General features: G+C 40.6%; 1 protein-coding gene and 1 non-coding gene across 2 annotated transcripts in view; one reads left to right on the top strand and one right to left on the bottom strand.

The window, feature by feature from the left end:
• Nucleotides 1-1,665: 1,665 nt before the first annotated feature.
• Nucleotides 1,666-1,737, bottom strand: TRNAC-GCA (transfer RNA cysteine (anticodon GCA)). Its single transcript has one exon. It is a non-coding gene; the product is annotated as a tRNA-Cys (tRNA).
• Nucleotides 1,738-1,970: 233 nt separating this feature from the next.
• Nucleotides 1,971-16,112, top strand: part of LASP1 (LIM and SH3 protein 1) — a 61,182-nt gene continuing 47,040 nt past the window's right edge. Inside the window, exon 1 of the mRNA XM_072414924.1 lies at nucleotides 1,971-2,212. Coding sequence (XP_072271025.1) covers nucleotides 2,144-2,212 — 69 coding nt within the window. The 5' untranslated portion in view covers nucleotides 1,971-2,143. The remainder of the gene's footprint in view (nucleotides 2,213-16,112) is intronic.

Raw genomic sequence — 16,112 nt, 5'->3', positions numbered from 1 at the left:
GACACTATTTCTAGTGTGGTATAAAGTCTCTTCTCTCTTAAAGACTTTGACAACAGTTTTTCATTGCGTCAGCCTTCTTAGTAAAAGAAATACCTAGTTTCTGTGCCTTATTTCTCTTTTGTGTAGTATTCTTCTTATCTCCTACAGACAGGAATGCAGTATATGCCGCCCCTCCTCTTTCATGTGGAGGCAGGACCAATGATCAATAGATTTGGTTTGGAAGAAAATACCAGCATGCTTGAGTCATGTCCCTGCTAGAGAATCAAAAATGTATTCATTTTTTTTTTTTTTTTTTAAGAAAAGGCCCACGGGACACAAAATTCCCCCAACAAGTAATAGTTTTTTTTTAACTTTTTTAATTAAAACCAATAGTGCCAGAAAAACTCAGAATTTTTTAAACAGGTCCTAATAGAAGGGGGTTTTGGAGGACAAGCAGGAAAGGGATGAGCTAATGCCCTCTTTTATGGGTACTGATATTTACTCTCTGGGTTGAGTGGGGATTCGTTACAGTAGGGGTTTTAATATTCAACTCCCTTAGGGGGTTATTTTTAGCAGGAACAGTAGATTTTTAAAATATATAACAGTCTAAATGAACATAATTGACCTGCTTCGTAACATTTCTACTTATTAATACCAGAAACTGTTGATTCAGAGAATACCCAATTGTCTTGGTCAATCAGGGAAGGATTTTTTCCTGTTAGAGCAATTTGGACTATGCTTTTTACTGAATTTTTTGTCTTCCTCTGAATCCATTGTGATTATAGGTTTCTGAAAAGAACATGCAGACTTATTCATTCTTTTCTATTTTTTTTATTGGTTGAATTTGATGGACATTACTTTGTAATAATGATTTGATTATTTATGTCACATTTTTAGGGCTTACTTTATTATACCTGTGTTTTCTATGCCCATGCAATTCTGAAGGCTATATTTTAGTTATCCGCACCCTGTCATTTGTGGATAAATTCTGTAAATGGATTATCAGTATATCTTTTTTCCTCGCCATTTTTTACCCTTGAACAAAAAAATCCAACATGTCCTATATTTTAAAGTGGAACTTTATTTAAAAAAGACACCTTTTTAGGTGGAAAGCAGTCCTAGATCTTAGATCAGTAGGTCCCATTACGACTCTTTTTTTCTTCTTTTTTTTTATATTTATTTTTTATTAGCAACCAATAAAAACAGACAATTACAGAACTCAAACCAGTGTATACAGATGGCAAAAGCAAATAAAAGCGTGAAAAGGCATACAATTTTACAGAAATAGTCATATCCAGTAACTCGAGAGAACATATAGCATGCCACGTAATGATAAATGGAAAAGAGAAATAAATTGTATACGTACATAAGAACATTTCCGTTATAGCAGTAAGCAATCTACCATTAGGTTTCATTGGTCGCTGATTTTATATTAAAGAGTATAGAAAAAGAGAGGAGAGTTTTTCTTCTTTTTCTCTGCAGGGACTGGACACCGGACCACCATCTTCTTCCTTCCTAATGCGCATGTGTGAGAGCTGCAATTTTTTTTCTACATTTCAGGAAAGCCCCTTGTATGGATGGTCTCCAAGTCTGGTGTAAAAGAGGCCTAATACAAACAAAACAAACCTTACAGATCTATAATGAACAAAGCATAAATAAAAAACAAAAAAAAAAAAAAACATTTTGAGGGGGCACCCGGATTTGAACCAGGGACCTCTCGATCTGCAGTCGAATGCTCTACCACTGAGCTATACCCCCTTCTGTCATATATAGGGCGCCAGAGTTATTCATTTTTACCATATCTACAATATTCTTGCTTGATACATTCATAGATATAAAGAAAGGTAGATTTTATGTCGTGATAAATTATTGGTTTTGTAATCTACCCTTTTTTTAGGTTTATCAGACCGGGAACGCGCACGCGCCAAAACTTGCCTTCCCAGAAACGCCCTGTGGTCAGGCGCGCTCCCGCTCTTCGCACGTTCTCGCGCCCCCGCCCCTCCTATGTTTGTCACGGACAGCGCGGCAAAGGGACAGTCAGATACCTCTCATAGACTAGACTGCTGGGGACTCCAGGATATATCAGAGCTGACAGTCCCAGAGAAAAGGGGGATTGTCACAGTTTGTACTCCTTACCTGAAAAAAAATCTTTTTATTCGGTATAATGAATCCGAGCTGTGGGCGCTGCGGCAAGATTGTCTACCCGACTGAGAAAGTCAACTGCTTGGACAAGGTAATTCTCCACCCACCTACCTGCCTACCTACCGGTGCACCGCGTTGTATTTCAGTACACCTTATACAGAACACGTAGTGACCTCTGTACACATTAGATATTTAAATTGCCTTCATATGTCGGCATTTTCTACATGTATGGCCCTGTATCATGGCTATTTCATGTGCACAGTCTAAGTAAAATCATTGTCATTGATGTGTGACCCTAATTCAGCATGTTTCCACACCATACAGCCTGTATAAAATGTACAATACTCAATCACTATGGTGATATACAGGTAGGTTCTATTCCATGATGGTTGTGGTTCTCTGTAGTGCTATGTACAGTATGCATTGTATTCTCACCTTTATTCCCACATACATTTGTATGGTTCTAATGCGTTTATTACATGAATAATTAAAACAATGGATGCTTATCTTGTATGTATGCCACTTACATATTTTTCCAAGGCCCAGTGATGTAGGAGGTATGCTTAGCATAGCCGCTATCTAGATTTGTGCTGTTTGATTTTTGCTGCAGGCAAATTGCTGCTAGTTGTGTGTAGACATCATTTATGTTCCGACATTCTAGATTTTCAAATCATTTACACTTGATCTGCAAGGTTTCCGCTACAGAAAAACACAACTGTCTTGTCTGTTTAAATTCTCCATAATGAAATATTTTATCCACATCCTTTTCACTGAATCGATGCGTTTATTTCTAAACGGGTAGTATGTTTACTTTAATCTTTCAAAAAGTATTGTGTGCTTCGGAGCATAATCGGAGCGGAAATGAACTTCATTCGGTCATTGTTATTTGGACAGTTATGTCATTTGCTGTTGCTTTTCAATCGGTCGTTTTGCATTTCATTTATGGTGTTTGTCTTTTCTATGTGTGTTATGTCTTTCTCATATGACTATTTCTCTTGTGTAGTGCCCCGAGACTGTGTGACTGATGGTTTCCTCCCTCCCCCTGCTAGCCGCCATGTATGCGGAAGTCAGTCCATCCTGGCATCATCTTCACAAATGCTAATTTTCCCAGTGTTAACTCTTTCATTTCCTAAGCTGTTGCCCCCCTCTGCACCCACATCTAAGCCCCCCCTTTTGCTTACTTTGTATAATGTCATACAGGTTTAGTTTTAGAGACCCTAACAGAACACTTTATCAGGTTTATGTTTGACTAAAACAGTAATATGGCTCTTGTGTTTATCACTTACACATATTAACTTTACTAGGCGTTGTTCAGCAATGATTTGTGATCTTTCAGATTGTATTTTGCAGTGCGTAGATAATCAAACCTAAGTTCCTTGGTGTTTCATGTGAGAGGGAAGAGTTGCAACATGTAGGCATGCTAGAGGGGTTAAGTAGAGTTACAGACCCCACCCTTGCTTTGCTTGACCCCTGGAAGTTCACTTTCCCAGGGCTATGAAATCCAGCAACATCCCCAGCCTCCTCCCTGCACTAAACTTTTTGTGACTAGCTTCCGTTCTGCTGAATGTAGTTCCTTGTGTGTGTGTTTTTTTTTCTTTAAGAGCACGTATGTATGTCAGTAGGGTAAATATTTGTGCATTTTGAGATCATAGCCAAATCTCTGTTTTTCTGCTAAAGACCTACTGCACAACAAATGTCTGTGATTAGACTTGGAGTTCCTTAGAAGTAAGTAAGTTCTATTTGGAGTAAATGAGTTTTGTTTCAGTACTAAGCAGCTTCATATAAATTGAGAAAGTATGATCAGCAGAGTAAGGAATAAGTTTAAAATAAAACCCATTAAATACATCCAATCACCTTCATATATTATAGTTCAGGTATCCCCAGACATTTTTGGACAAAGGTCCAGCTGGTAACACTAAAAAACTGGGCTGTGGTCAGTAGCAAGATTAAAAAGCCATGGACGCTGGAATAGTGGAAGTAAAAGTACTCTTTGTTTGTAGTTCTACAGTGATAGTTTAGTACAAATTCTCCAGCAATGGTGGTTCGTTGTGTCAGTGGGACTAAGGCTATGAACACACGTTAGATTTTTGTTCTTGGAAGAGATCTTTCATGATCCTTTCCGACAACAAAATATTGAAAGATGCAGGAATAATATCTGTACGGGACGGTGGAGAAGGAACGAAAGAGCGAGTAGCATCCCGCTACGCTCTCCTGTTCACTTGCATTGCAGTCGTTCATGGATCTGCCTGGACTGATCCATGAACGCCATTGGGCGGCCGCTGTACACATGACAGATTCTCCACCCATACTAGCCAAAATCAGACAAGAATCATCTGTTGTGTGTATGTAGCCTTACAAATTCCCCTTTGATTGCCAGTAGGAGTGAAAAATGCCCCTATGCCACTTAAGGACTAGTGGGCATTGGTGTAATTTGTTGTGAAAGACACCAGCCTTCTGCATCAACTCTGCACAGTGGCTGTCTTGGTGTGCAGTGGGATTTGGCCTTCTCATTGCAGAAATCCTTTTATGGCAGCCAATAAGTGGTATTTGTCCAGCATGCTGTAGTTTGAGGGTAGCTGGTCTGGGCTAGTACTGTGTTGCCTCAACTTGTTACTCCAGTATTTCTAAACAGTGTGTGGTCAAGATAATCTTTGTCTACATTTTCATTCTTTAGAAATTCCTCTAGGGGCTTTGCTAGTTCCTCCAGGGTAGCAGTGTGCACTATCCCTCCATCGGCCAGTACTCCCAATATGGGTCTGAAAAAAATTTGGCAGAAGTATCTTTCTCTCTCAAATTCTTTAAATTCTTTTAAAGTGGGGAAGAATTTTGAGCATAGCAAAAAGGAGAATGGACAGATTTCTGACAACCAGACTAGCTTTTTTTAGTTTAGGGTATGATGTATAGAGTGTTACAAGAACAGCAGGGTAGAGTGTTTTATTTCCATTCAGCCCTTAAAAGTCTGGTCTTGAAGGGATGGTATGATCCAGGGTAACCAATTATATCCCACAAAACATTTAGCAAGTAAACATTTTCAGGTCTCCCACAGTTTTTTTTTTAAGTTTCCAAGTAATCTTATTTTCCTTTCTTTTGAATATTCTGGTAATATTACTAACCACAAGATTGACACTTTTTTTTTTTTTCTTGGGATGTCTACTACCTGGTTATAGCACCTGTAGCCACCTGTGTTTCTAGCAACGTTTGTGTTGTCAGAATATCTCAGCCTGTTGCCCAAGGCATTTCTAAAGAACAAGTGCTTGATTCCTTCTAAGTAATTTCTAAATCTAATGCCTTACTATTGGCCACAGTCTAAGTCTAGTTAAGCCTTTATTATTCTTAATACACAGTATTTATATAGTGCCAACATATAACACAGTGCTGTACAAAGTCCATAGTCATGTCACTAACTGTCCCTCAAAGGAGCTCATAATCTAATGTCTCCACCATAGTTATGCCATTAACACAGTCCAAGGTCATTTTTGGGGAAGCCAATTAACCTAACGGCATGTGTTTGGAATGTGGGAGGAAACGAGTACCCAGAGGAAACTCACGCAAACACAGGGAGAACCTGCAGATAGTGTCCTGGCCAAGATTTGAACCTTAGTTTGAACCTAGTAATGCAAAGGCTAGATTGCTAACCTCTGAGCCACCGTGCTTGCCCTTCATTAGATTTCCCCCATAACCTAATTCAGCTAGGCGATGCAGCTATCTAAAATCATGGAAGGGGGATGTGGCTTCTCAGACTAAATTGTGTGAGATAACATTTTAGGGTAACATGCTCGTTCAGCCTGACCTAATTACAGTCTTAGGCTTAGTCCACACAGACATTTTCCCAAGCGCTAAAACTGAGGCTTTAAAAGCCCATATTTGAAATTATCATGCAATCCAACGTTTCCTTGAGGGGTATAGAGAACGTTTCTTGCAATGTTTTAAAAATTAAAACGCATATCCCACAATGACAGGATGATTGCCACGGCTGCATTTATGACATGAGCACAGCCGTGGGACACCTGACAATGTGGGATCCCCAGGCACTAGAGGGCAAATGAGGACAAGTCTCCCCATTCACCTCTAGTGCTTTGTGATTGGCTGAGGAAAGGGAAACCCCAATGATGCTTGAGCCGTCATCAGGGTTTTCCTTTTCTCAGCCATTCAGCACTAGACTTAAATGGGGAGACTTGTCACCATTCACCTGTAGGGCTGAATGGCTGAGGAATGAGAAATGCTGATGACGCATGAGCCGTCATCATGATTTCTCTTTCCTCAGCTAATAACGGAACCGAGCAATCAGCGGAGGTCTGCTCTGCTGACGGCTCCGCGCTCCTGATTGCTCCCGCAGCCCTAGCTGAACTGTAGTATGTGTTTTTGGATACAGAACACATGTCACAGTTCCTCTAGGGCTGCAGGAGCAATCAAGAAAATGAAGCTGTTGGCATAGCAGGGGAAAGATAAATCCTGATAAGGCTTCAACTGTCTTTAGGGTTTCCCCTTTCTCAGCCAATCAGCACTAGAGGTGAACGGGGAAACTTGTCCTTATTTTCCCCCCAGTGCTCGGGAAACCACGCTTTCAGGAGTGCCAGGGCTGTGCTCATGTCATGAATTCAGCTATGGGAATCATCCTTTCATTTTGGGATAACCTGTAAAAAAAGGTTTGTTACACACACATTAATAAATCACTTTAACATTAAGGCCTCAGCATATTTTTTACACATTTTTAACCCTTTTCAGGAATGCGAAGGCATTTTATGCACCCCTGTACTCATTCCCTGAAAGGGTTAAAAGTAATATGTAAGAAATGTAATCACAGTAAAACGCGTCATAGGCGTTTATAAGAGTTTTTTCAGCATTTTAAAGACAAGCTTTAAAACACTTGTAAAAGTGCATTAAAACGCATATAAACCTGGTAGGAACATTTACATGCGTTTTTAAAACGGTCCATGTAGACCCAGTCTTATCAAGGTCTCCTAAGACTAGTTAATTGTCTCCAGAGAAGGGGAAAATAATTCTTAAGGTTTTTTTTTTTCCAAGGATCACCCAGGTAGCAACAAAGACACATGAACAGAAAGATGTGGTGTGGAAGGGGAAGATTTGCCAAATTTCAATTTCAGTGGTGGCAGATCTCAGAGGCCCCTTTATTTTCAATATTAGTGAAGCATGGTAATATTGTAATGTATGTCTATCGTGTCATTAGTCTTTCGTCCGTGCTGCTGCAGTGTTCCCCCCAGAAATCTTTTTCAGCCGGGTAGGGGGAAGCTGTAGCGGGTGGTCAAAAAGTGAGTGGGGCAAGAAATTTCAAATTTTGTGCTCCTAGTTTATGCCAGAGCTATCCATTTACCCCTATTATTGTGTCTGTGTTCTACCTACCCCCTATAATTTGATCCAACTTCTAATGACTGTGCCCTTAAAATATTTTTATATTTTTTTTTTATCTTTTTGTATTATGCCCAAACTGTTCAGTGCTGTGTTTTGATTCAACTTCCTAGACATTGGGGAGAAGAAAATGCTTTGGCTGTCAGAAGGATGAGGAATGCTATGGGTAGATGTTATGCTTCAGGGATTCTGCCTTCTACAAATACTTACATAGTTCTCCCCAGCCTGTTTTTGGGGGGCGGGGTGCCCATTTGCTGTGATTATTCCGCCCGGCACATTATCAGCAGCTCTGAATGGACACCGGAGAGGCTGCTCTGCTCGCTCTGTTATCCGCTGATTAGAGCCGGGCAGAGTGAGGAGAGCACAGCACAGATATGAGGAGATTGGGACACAGGCTCTCATAGCTGTGCAGTCTTTTGGAGGAAAAAAAAAAAAAAGTAACATCCTGCAAACAATGTCTCCGCCCAGTGGGCGTGTGTAATGATGTCATCAGAGCAGTGTGTGTATAAATGCAACATGACACATTCCTCAGCCTTACAGCTCTCTGTGTATAAACCTTCATATCCCCTAAGTTATATGTCATAATAAATTTGTAATTTTCAGGGTGCAGAGGGAACACTTATAGTTAGCACCATTCACAATTTCAGCACCCCAGCTTTTACAGGTTTCATGATATGGGGATCAGAATTGTAAAATTATGTGAAAATACAACATTGGGGTTGCAGTATTAAAGGAAGTGCGCCTGGGAGTCCCAAAAATGCAAATTGGGGACCCCCGGGGCCACATTACATAGAAAGGAACATTGGGGGAGGGCCCCTAAATTTATACTTATCTCTCACAAATCTATAACTGTCCTACTATGTTACTCCATCTGCTTCTCAATTTCCCTAGATTGGTGGGGTGTACAAAGCTGAAAACAGCTGTACAAAGCTGGTGTGAAGGGGGGAGCAATTTTCGCCCCCACACTAAAATTTCATTACTTTGGCAAATTCACTGCCCTGTTACACATTAACACATTACTGCCCATTTCGAACACTGGAACCCCAATTTCTCTGGAATGGGGGGAAAACTTAAAATGTGTGGGGAACATCTGTGGATAACACCCCTCTAAAGTTTATCACAATGACATCAATAAAACCAAAAAAACTCTGCCCATCAAAACGAAATTTGGGTTTAAGTACTGGTAGGGTAAGTCATAGGTACCAGGGCAGCTTGTTTTGATGGGCAGACTTTATGTATCGATGCCATGAAGATGAAAGTTTGGGGGTGTTAGCCAAAAGTGTCCCCCACTTGCACCTATGATTCTGTTTACCTGCACCTCTTTGTTCCAGAGAAATTGGAGTTCAAGGTAGGGAAGCAGACAGTTTGATGGGCAGAGGTTTTTATGTTCTAATGATGCCATGCTAATTAAATTTTAGGGGTTTATACATCTGTTCCCCACTTGCACCTACATTTTCAGTTACCTGCACCTCCCCATTGCAGATAAATTGGGATTCAAAGAACAGAAGCAGAAAGGGCAGCATAGTATAACAGTTATAGTTTGATGAAAGGTAGGTAAAATATTTAGGGGGCACACCCCAATGCTTTTTACTATGTAAGTGGCCCGGGGGTCTTTAATTTGCATTTTCCATTTTGGGCGCACTTAGGTGCACTTTCTTACAAAACAGCAACCAAAATCTTCTAATTTCCACAAGTTTTTAAACTCGTGATCTCCATATTTTGAAATTCTTGAAATTAAAAAAAAAAAGAAATGTTGGTTATCAGTAGCTATGAGAGTCCCCTGTGTACCCTAAAAATTTTAGGTAATTACAACCAACAATTTAGGAGATCTAAAGGATTGAACACAATGAGTTGTTAGGCTGCGGAACATGACAAGCAGACTTTACACACAGCTATCGCACTGCGGGTGGATACATTTCACAGAAAGTTTTTGTCCTACCCTGTCTGTTGTCTGTCCTACCCCCATCTGCTATCACATGCATGATGCTCTTTGTGTTACCTAGGTATAGCGCTAGAAGGTGACATCTGAAGGTAGGCTGAATTCACATTGGCGGTAAGGTTGCATTTGCTGCATTTACCCCTCACATTCCTCTCGTCATGAACCAATGCTGCTTGAAAAACTGCTAGGCCTGAAAAGCCCAGCACTTACCGCCTAATATCAATCCCAGGTGCCCAGCAGTTGCCAAGTAGTCACTCAGGAGGGGCATTTTTTACTGCCAATGTGAACTAAGCCTAACTTGTTAAGCCACATTGATCACAATATTACACTACTACAAGGTATTACACTATTAAAACATGGAACTCTAGGGAGTTGGATTAAAATACACAGCACTGGACTGTTGGTGTATAATACAAAAAAATTTAAAAAAATTGTACATTTTACCAAGCCAGGCATTAGAATGTTGGTGGAACACTGACACAATAGCAGGGGTTACTGGATACCTATGGCATAAATAACTAGGAGCTTCAAATTTGGTGTATCTAGCCCTGCCCACTTTTTTTTTACCACCCAGCTACAGTTTCCCCCCACCCGGCTGAAAAAAATGTATCGGGAGAACACTGTACTCACCCTACAGGACTTAAACTTTTTTTAGGGACAAACCCTGCAACTGTGAATGCATCACGTGATGTGGAAGTTCTGGACTCCTAACCAGTAAATTTGAGTGCATTGAAGTTCTGCTATGCTTTTTCTGGCCGTTGTGGTGAGTTTTTCTTAACACTGCTTATTTTGGTACTAGTGTGTTTTTAGTTTGTGTCGGGGTTCTGGCTTACAGTTTTCTCTGATGCTGTATCCTTTGTGCCAGTTGCATTATCTTACTTAGTGGTGTCATTTTGTAGTTGACAATTGTCATCTTATTATCCTAAGCCCTTTATTAAACCATGCATTCCAAAGCTGTCTGCAACAGAAATCTTTTTACTTTGCAAAACTATATTGGTTCTGTGAGATCATAGTTAATCTTTACATAACAATCTTTTAGTGCTGTGCTCTTGCACAGCAGAATTGTTATATTTGTTTTCTAATAGTAACAAAAAAAAAAAAAAAAAAGAGCCGATAAATAGAAGGTGCATCAGTAAATGATAGCCACTGTTCTCAATATTATATCCCTGGAAGTACAGTGGTGAAATTGTTAGAAATATATTTATAGTTGATAGATATAACTTTGTTTTGCAAAAGCAGGTCATTCTTCACCTGAAGAAGTAGTGCTCTAGTTACAAAACCAATGTTCAATCTAGGGGCTGCCCTTGCTAATGGCCAAACCCGCTTACTACTTACTAAGAGCTCATTACCCTTAAAGAGGAACTATACTCAAAAAAACAAAAAAAAAAACAAAAACACACTTTCAATCCTGCAGGGCAGTCTGACCACTCCGGGGGTACCTGGCATCTGGTCCTGCATCGTCCCAACAGTCATCCTGAAGCCGGCGCTCTGGGCGCCACCATCTTCGTCTTCTCATCCTGGTTCTTTATCCTGCGTCACCGACCCAGGCAGGAGATTGGGTGACATTGGATGAAAAAAGAGTTTGCCGATCTCACTGCGCATGCGTGAGATCAGCAAATTTTTCTCTTTGAGAAAAATAGCTCTTTCTGCGCATGCCTGAGATACGCCTCCTGGGATGCCTGACACAGCTTTGCGCTCCCAATTATTCTTGACCGCCTAGGCAGCCAAGAATTAGGAGGTGGTGCTGCACTTTTTTTTTTTTTTTTTTCTAATGAAAAAAAAACAGAATTTTTTCTGTACATAAAAGGGTTCTCTACCCTTTTATGTAAAGTGAAAATTCTGAGTATAGGTACGCTTTAAGTTGTCCCAATGTAGATGGGACTTGTTTTGTAATTAATATTGGGAAAGATATTGCTATTCGTATCTACCGCTAAATACTGTGTTCCTTTTAAGCTGCTGTCCGTCTCTTTACTTCAATCCATCAAGCTTGTGCAGTTCCTAACAGTGGGCAGGATGGCCTTCAATAAGGGCACTCTTGATGTGGGGGATACGTGTCCAGTCAATCTTGGGTTGGTATGTCACATAATTTTCTGTTGTGTAAGCAGCCCTACGGCTGAAGCAGGTGATGTTCTGCTCCCTCTCACGGCAGAACCCCAGTATATTCTGACCTGGGCATATGTTTAGTAAGTGGAATGTCTCCACACTCTCCCTTTTGCTGTATGGTGCTTCTTTCATCATGGGGGTGGGGGGTTAAAGGAAAATGGATGGGTTCTCAGTCCTCATACAGTGTAGATTTGGTCCCATCCAGGAACTACCTTCTCTGGACTGGTCTCTGGCCCCTCTTCCTGAAGAGTTAAGCCTGGGTCTTGCCCCTTACAGAGCATCACCATCAAGTTCCACAGCTTCTTAGCCGAAACTGATTTACCTACAATCCCTCTGCTACAGATGACTTTTTTGTTCCCACTCCTAACCACCGACAAGAACAGATACTACATTTAATTTTAGCATAAAGGCCCAGAAATGATCTCTGCATGTCCCCACCAGAAAAAAACACTCTCAAAATGACAGGAATGAAACCTGCCTTTGCAATGTGCACCAGCATGATTGATTGTAGCATTTATTTGAAGAGCATTTGACAAAGTGACAACTGTTGCGCTAATTGGAAGAGTGCATGACATAGTGTCCTAAATAATTAGGGAAAGGAGCTTTGTCACTCTGTGACTGGTAGTACTTTAAGACCTTTATGGTAGGGATACCAGAAATTATTTTAATGAAAGATACAGATTTACAAACATTATTTAAAAAAATGACTTTGACATCTTAAAGATTGTGTAATCTTGATGGTTGTTTGCATATACCGTAAATGCATATTTTGTCCTATAATGTTGGCATTGTAAATAGACTGGTAAAATATTTGAGTGTCCCATGCTTAGGCTATGTACCCACGTTAGAGATTTGTCATTGGAGCGCCTTTTTGCCCTTTGTATAGGGGAGGGGCGGGAACAAGTGAGCGGCACCCCCTTCGCTCTCCCCCTTCGCTCGCATTGCGGTTCATCTTTTGTCCTTCGTAGATTCTCCAGGACTGATCCATGAATGACATTGGACGGTCGCTGTACACATGTCTGATTCTCGTCCAATGTTAGTCCTTAAGCGAGAATCCTCTTACGCGTGTACGTAGCCTTAGGGGTTCTTTTGGTAATCCCAAGTTATTAAGTTAATTTGCAGCTCTAGAATTAAGATACACCTGCCAAAAGAGTAATAAGTTAGCTACCATTGGTGGTCTCCTTAGAAGTTTGGAAATTGGCTGGTAGTGAAACCAGTAATTGGGTGTTACTGACCCAGCTCAATCCTGCAGCAAAAAAGGGCATGAATTTTCTCAAACTAAATGAACATCCTCCAATTACCAGCAATCTTAATTTCTTCAGTGTTGCTATTGTTGCTGTGGACGATTGATCCCAAAAAGTTGACCTCTAGTACATTCTCACATTGCGAACTGTTGATTTTTTTTTTTTTTTTACAACCTGTTGTGTGACTTAATCAAAATGTGATATTATTTATAGCAACCTTTTTAAATGCAGCTACCAGCAAGTAAAAGCAAAGCTAACAATGATCCCTTTGTCTAACTCTTCTCTTTAATTTGGGTAGAGCCATAATTTTTTAACGGACCTTTACCAATTCTTCTAATCTTCATTATTTATTTTGATGGTATTAAAAGCTTGCTTGCTTGCTTGCTTTAAGAACAAATAAGGCAGGCAATATTAAACCTGCAGATCTTTATAAACCTTTTGTTGCAGCATGTGTATGAAAGCCTTGTGGTACACCAGTAGAGCGGGGGCTTGGAAAGGAGTTGATATCTAGTAGGAAAAAATAAGAGAACATTCACAAATGTGCTAGACCCTTGAAGGAATGGGGTTTTAGCAGAGATAGTAAGATTAGTAAGGGTTGCAGAGCAATAGAGAGTGCATGATGAACATAGTTGCATATGGTGTCCCCACAATTTTTTTTCCTCACCCTTACAAACAGTAAAAGTAAGATTGTTATATGAAAGATGGAATCTATTATTTTAAAGCTTTTTAAAGAGATCTAGGCTTTGTACACATGTGATATGATTCTCGCTCAACACAAATGGTTGTGCTCATATAGGGCGAAAATCTGACATGTACAGACGTCGCCTGACGCTTCCTAAGCCTAGTCAAGTAAAAATATGATTCAGGGTCTGGTTGTTATTGTAGATAGGGTATAGAGGACCACTGGGTGAAATCGCAGGCTGAGAATAGTGGCAGCGTTTAGTGTGTTGGTACCCTACAGCTAACAGAAAAATTCTTTATGCCGCCTCAAAAATGATTACTACTGTGAAACATGGAGGAAGCTCTTTCAAGTTTTGGGGCTGCTTTCTTTCATCTAGCAAAGAGTGCCTTGAATGTGTCCGGGGAACGATGAAATCACTAGGCAATGAAGACATTCTAGCGCGAAACCTATTGCCCAGTGTTCGAGAGTTTTGTTCTAGTCAAAGGTCATGAATCTTCCAAGATACTGGACACAGGGCCAGGGGAACAGGACCCAAGACATTTGTAGAACAAAAGTAAAAGTACCGAAGTATGGCATAGAACAAAGCCTAGCATTATTCTGAAGTGGTCTTCTGTGTGTCATGGTTTAAATCCTAAAAAACATCTATGAAAAAAAAATTAAACTTTCAGTCTGGTATAAATTCAATAAAATAGCACTTATAAACCTAAAAGAAAAACAGCTGCCGCCCTCTCCCGCTGCTAACGTGAATAAACGTATCCGGCCTCCTTTCCATTTTAACTCCTTTTTAATTGGAAATCTCATTGATTTTTTCAAAAGACCAGTTCCCCTATTCAATTCTGCTACTTTTGGCTTGTGTACCTCAGTATAAGTACTAAAGTACAGTTTTTTTTTTTTCTTATTGCATATTCCTTTGCTGTCAGAGAGTAGGTTTTCACCCTAATCAATGCAATCCATATCCCTAGGTATATATACACACTTGTGCTATCCATAATTGTTGAAAAACTATTTGAATTTGTAACTATTAACCATTGAACCATTTACCTATTTAAATTTTTTGTCTATTCTAGATCCCTTCTTGTATCACATAGCAATTTAAGATGGCACCCAAATATTTAACCAACTTTCATCCACACAATAATTCTGGTTCCAGTCACTCAATTTTACAGCCAGTTGTACAGGGATAACTTACCTGATTGGTAGGAAAGTTAGTTGGGTTTAACCCCCAGAGAGGCAGAGACAATATACACAAACTGATACACCTGCCAAAACTAGGCGTCTCCCTGTCCCGTTCCTTCTCTAGATATTCAGAAAGCATTTGCCACAGTATCCTGGCTGTACCTGCTCTTCTACGACCTTGGGGCTTTGGTCCAAACCTCCTAACATGGGTTCAGTCGTTATTCACTAATTCAAGAGCCTTAGTGCAGTACACAGGGTTTAGATTTGCCTATTTCCCCATCTCTAGGGAAACATTTCGGGATGCTTCCTCTCTCCCCTGCTGTTTGCCCTAGCTATGAAGCCCAACATCACAGGTCTGGAGGTGGGCGGATATCACCATAAAATTGGACAGTTTGCTGATGACGTAGTTCTCTTCCCTACTAACCCAATTATTTTCCTAACCAACCTTGCCTAATCCAAATCCAGGATTTACAAACACATTTACAGACCACCTTCCCTTATAAATGGTAACAAACCAAATTGTTCTTACCTTAGGATCTTCCTTATGGCATCCTATGTAGCTTTGGAGTTTTGTAAGCTCAGATCTCCTGGCTTGGCGGAATAGCTGCCCTGAAGATATATGCCCTTCCAAGACTCCTGTGCTTATGTCGGGTCTTCCTGGTGGCAGACCCAATGTATATTCCCTGTTCTTTACAACAAGCATTTCTTGATTTTTATATGGTGGGGATCCTATCATGTACTACTATAGGGCAGCCCAATTAGCCCCTCTAACTGCATATCATGCTAACACACCCTTGTGGGTCAGCTAGGAACAATACTATGTGTCTCCCATACCAACAGACACTCTGCTCCCCCCCCCCTGCAACTGTGGAAAAACATACTCAGCTTTCTCCTACAGCATTCTCTGAAGATGTGCAATAATGTGAAATACTCTGGCGTTGCACCATGCTCTATTAGCTACCACCTGGATTTGAGTAGCCAGCTAGCTTTACTAACTGGCTGTCTAGTGGTCTCCACAAAGCCAAGGATCTGACAGGGCTTTCAGGAGTATACTCTTTTGCCTTCTTAGATCCAAATACAAAATCCCTACCTCTTGTATTTTTTTTACATACGTGCAACTGAGACGTTTTATCCAATCTATGCTGAAATACACTACTAGCCCGCTCTCACATACTCTCTTTGAGGGGGCTTGCAACAGGGACCATTTCACTAATAATACCACTTTCTGTTTCTCTTAGAATCACGTACCAAACCACTCTATGGGAGCAGAACTGGGATACAGCGGCTTGTGGCATTATCCATGTGGGCCTCTACGAAGCAAACTACATAGTGCAGTTCTCAACCCAGAAATTTTTTTAAGCCGGGTGGGAAGAAATTGTAGGTGGGTGGCAGCCCCTGTATAGTGACCAAACTCTATAGTAACCACCCAAAAACAGCCGGGTGGGTGCTGAAAAGTGCTGGGTGGTGCACCCAGCTAAAA

The sequence above is a fragment of the Pyxicephalus adspersus genome, chromosome 6, assembly GCF_032062135.1.
Source record: "Pyxicephalus adspersus chromosome 6, UCB_Pads_2.0, whole genome shotgun sequence".
Taxonomy (NCBI): Eukaryota; Metazoa; Chordata; class Amphibia; order Anura; family Pyxicephalidae; genus Pyxicephalus; species Pyxicephalus adspersus.
This window is presented reverse-complemented; position numbering and strand designations above follow the sequence as displayed.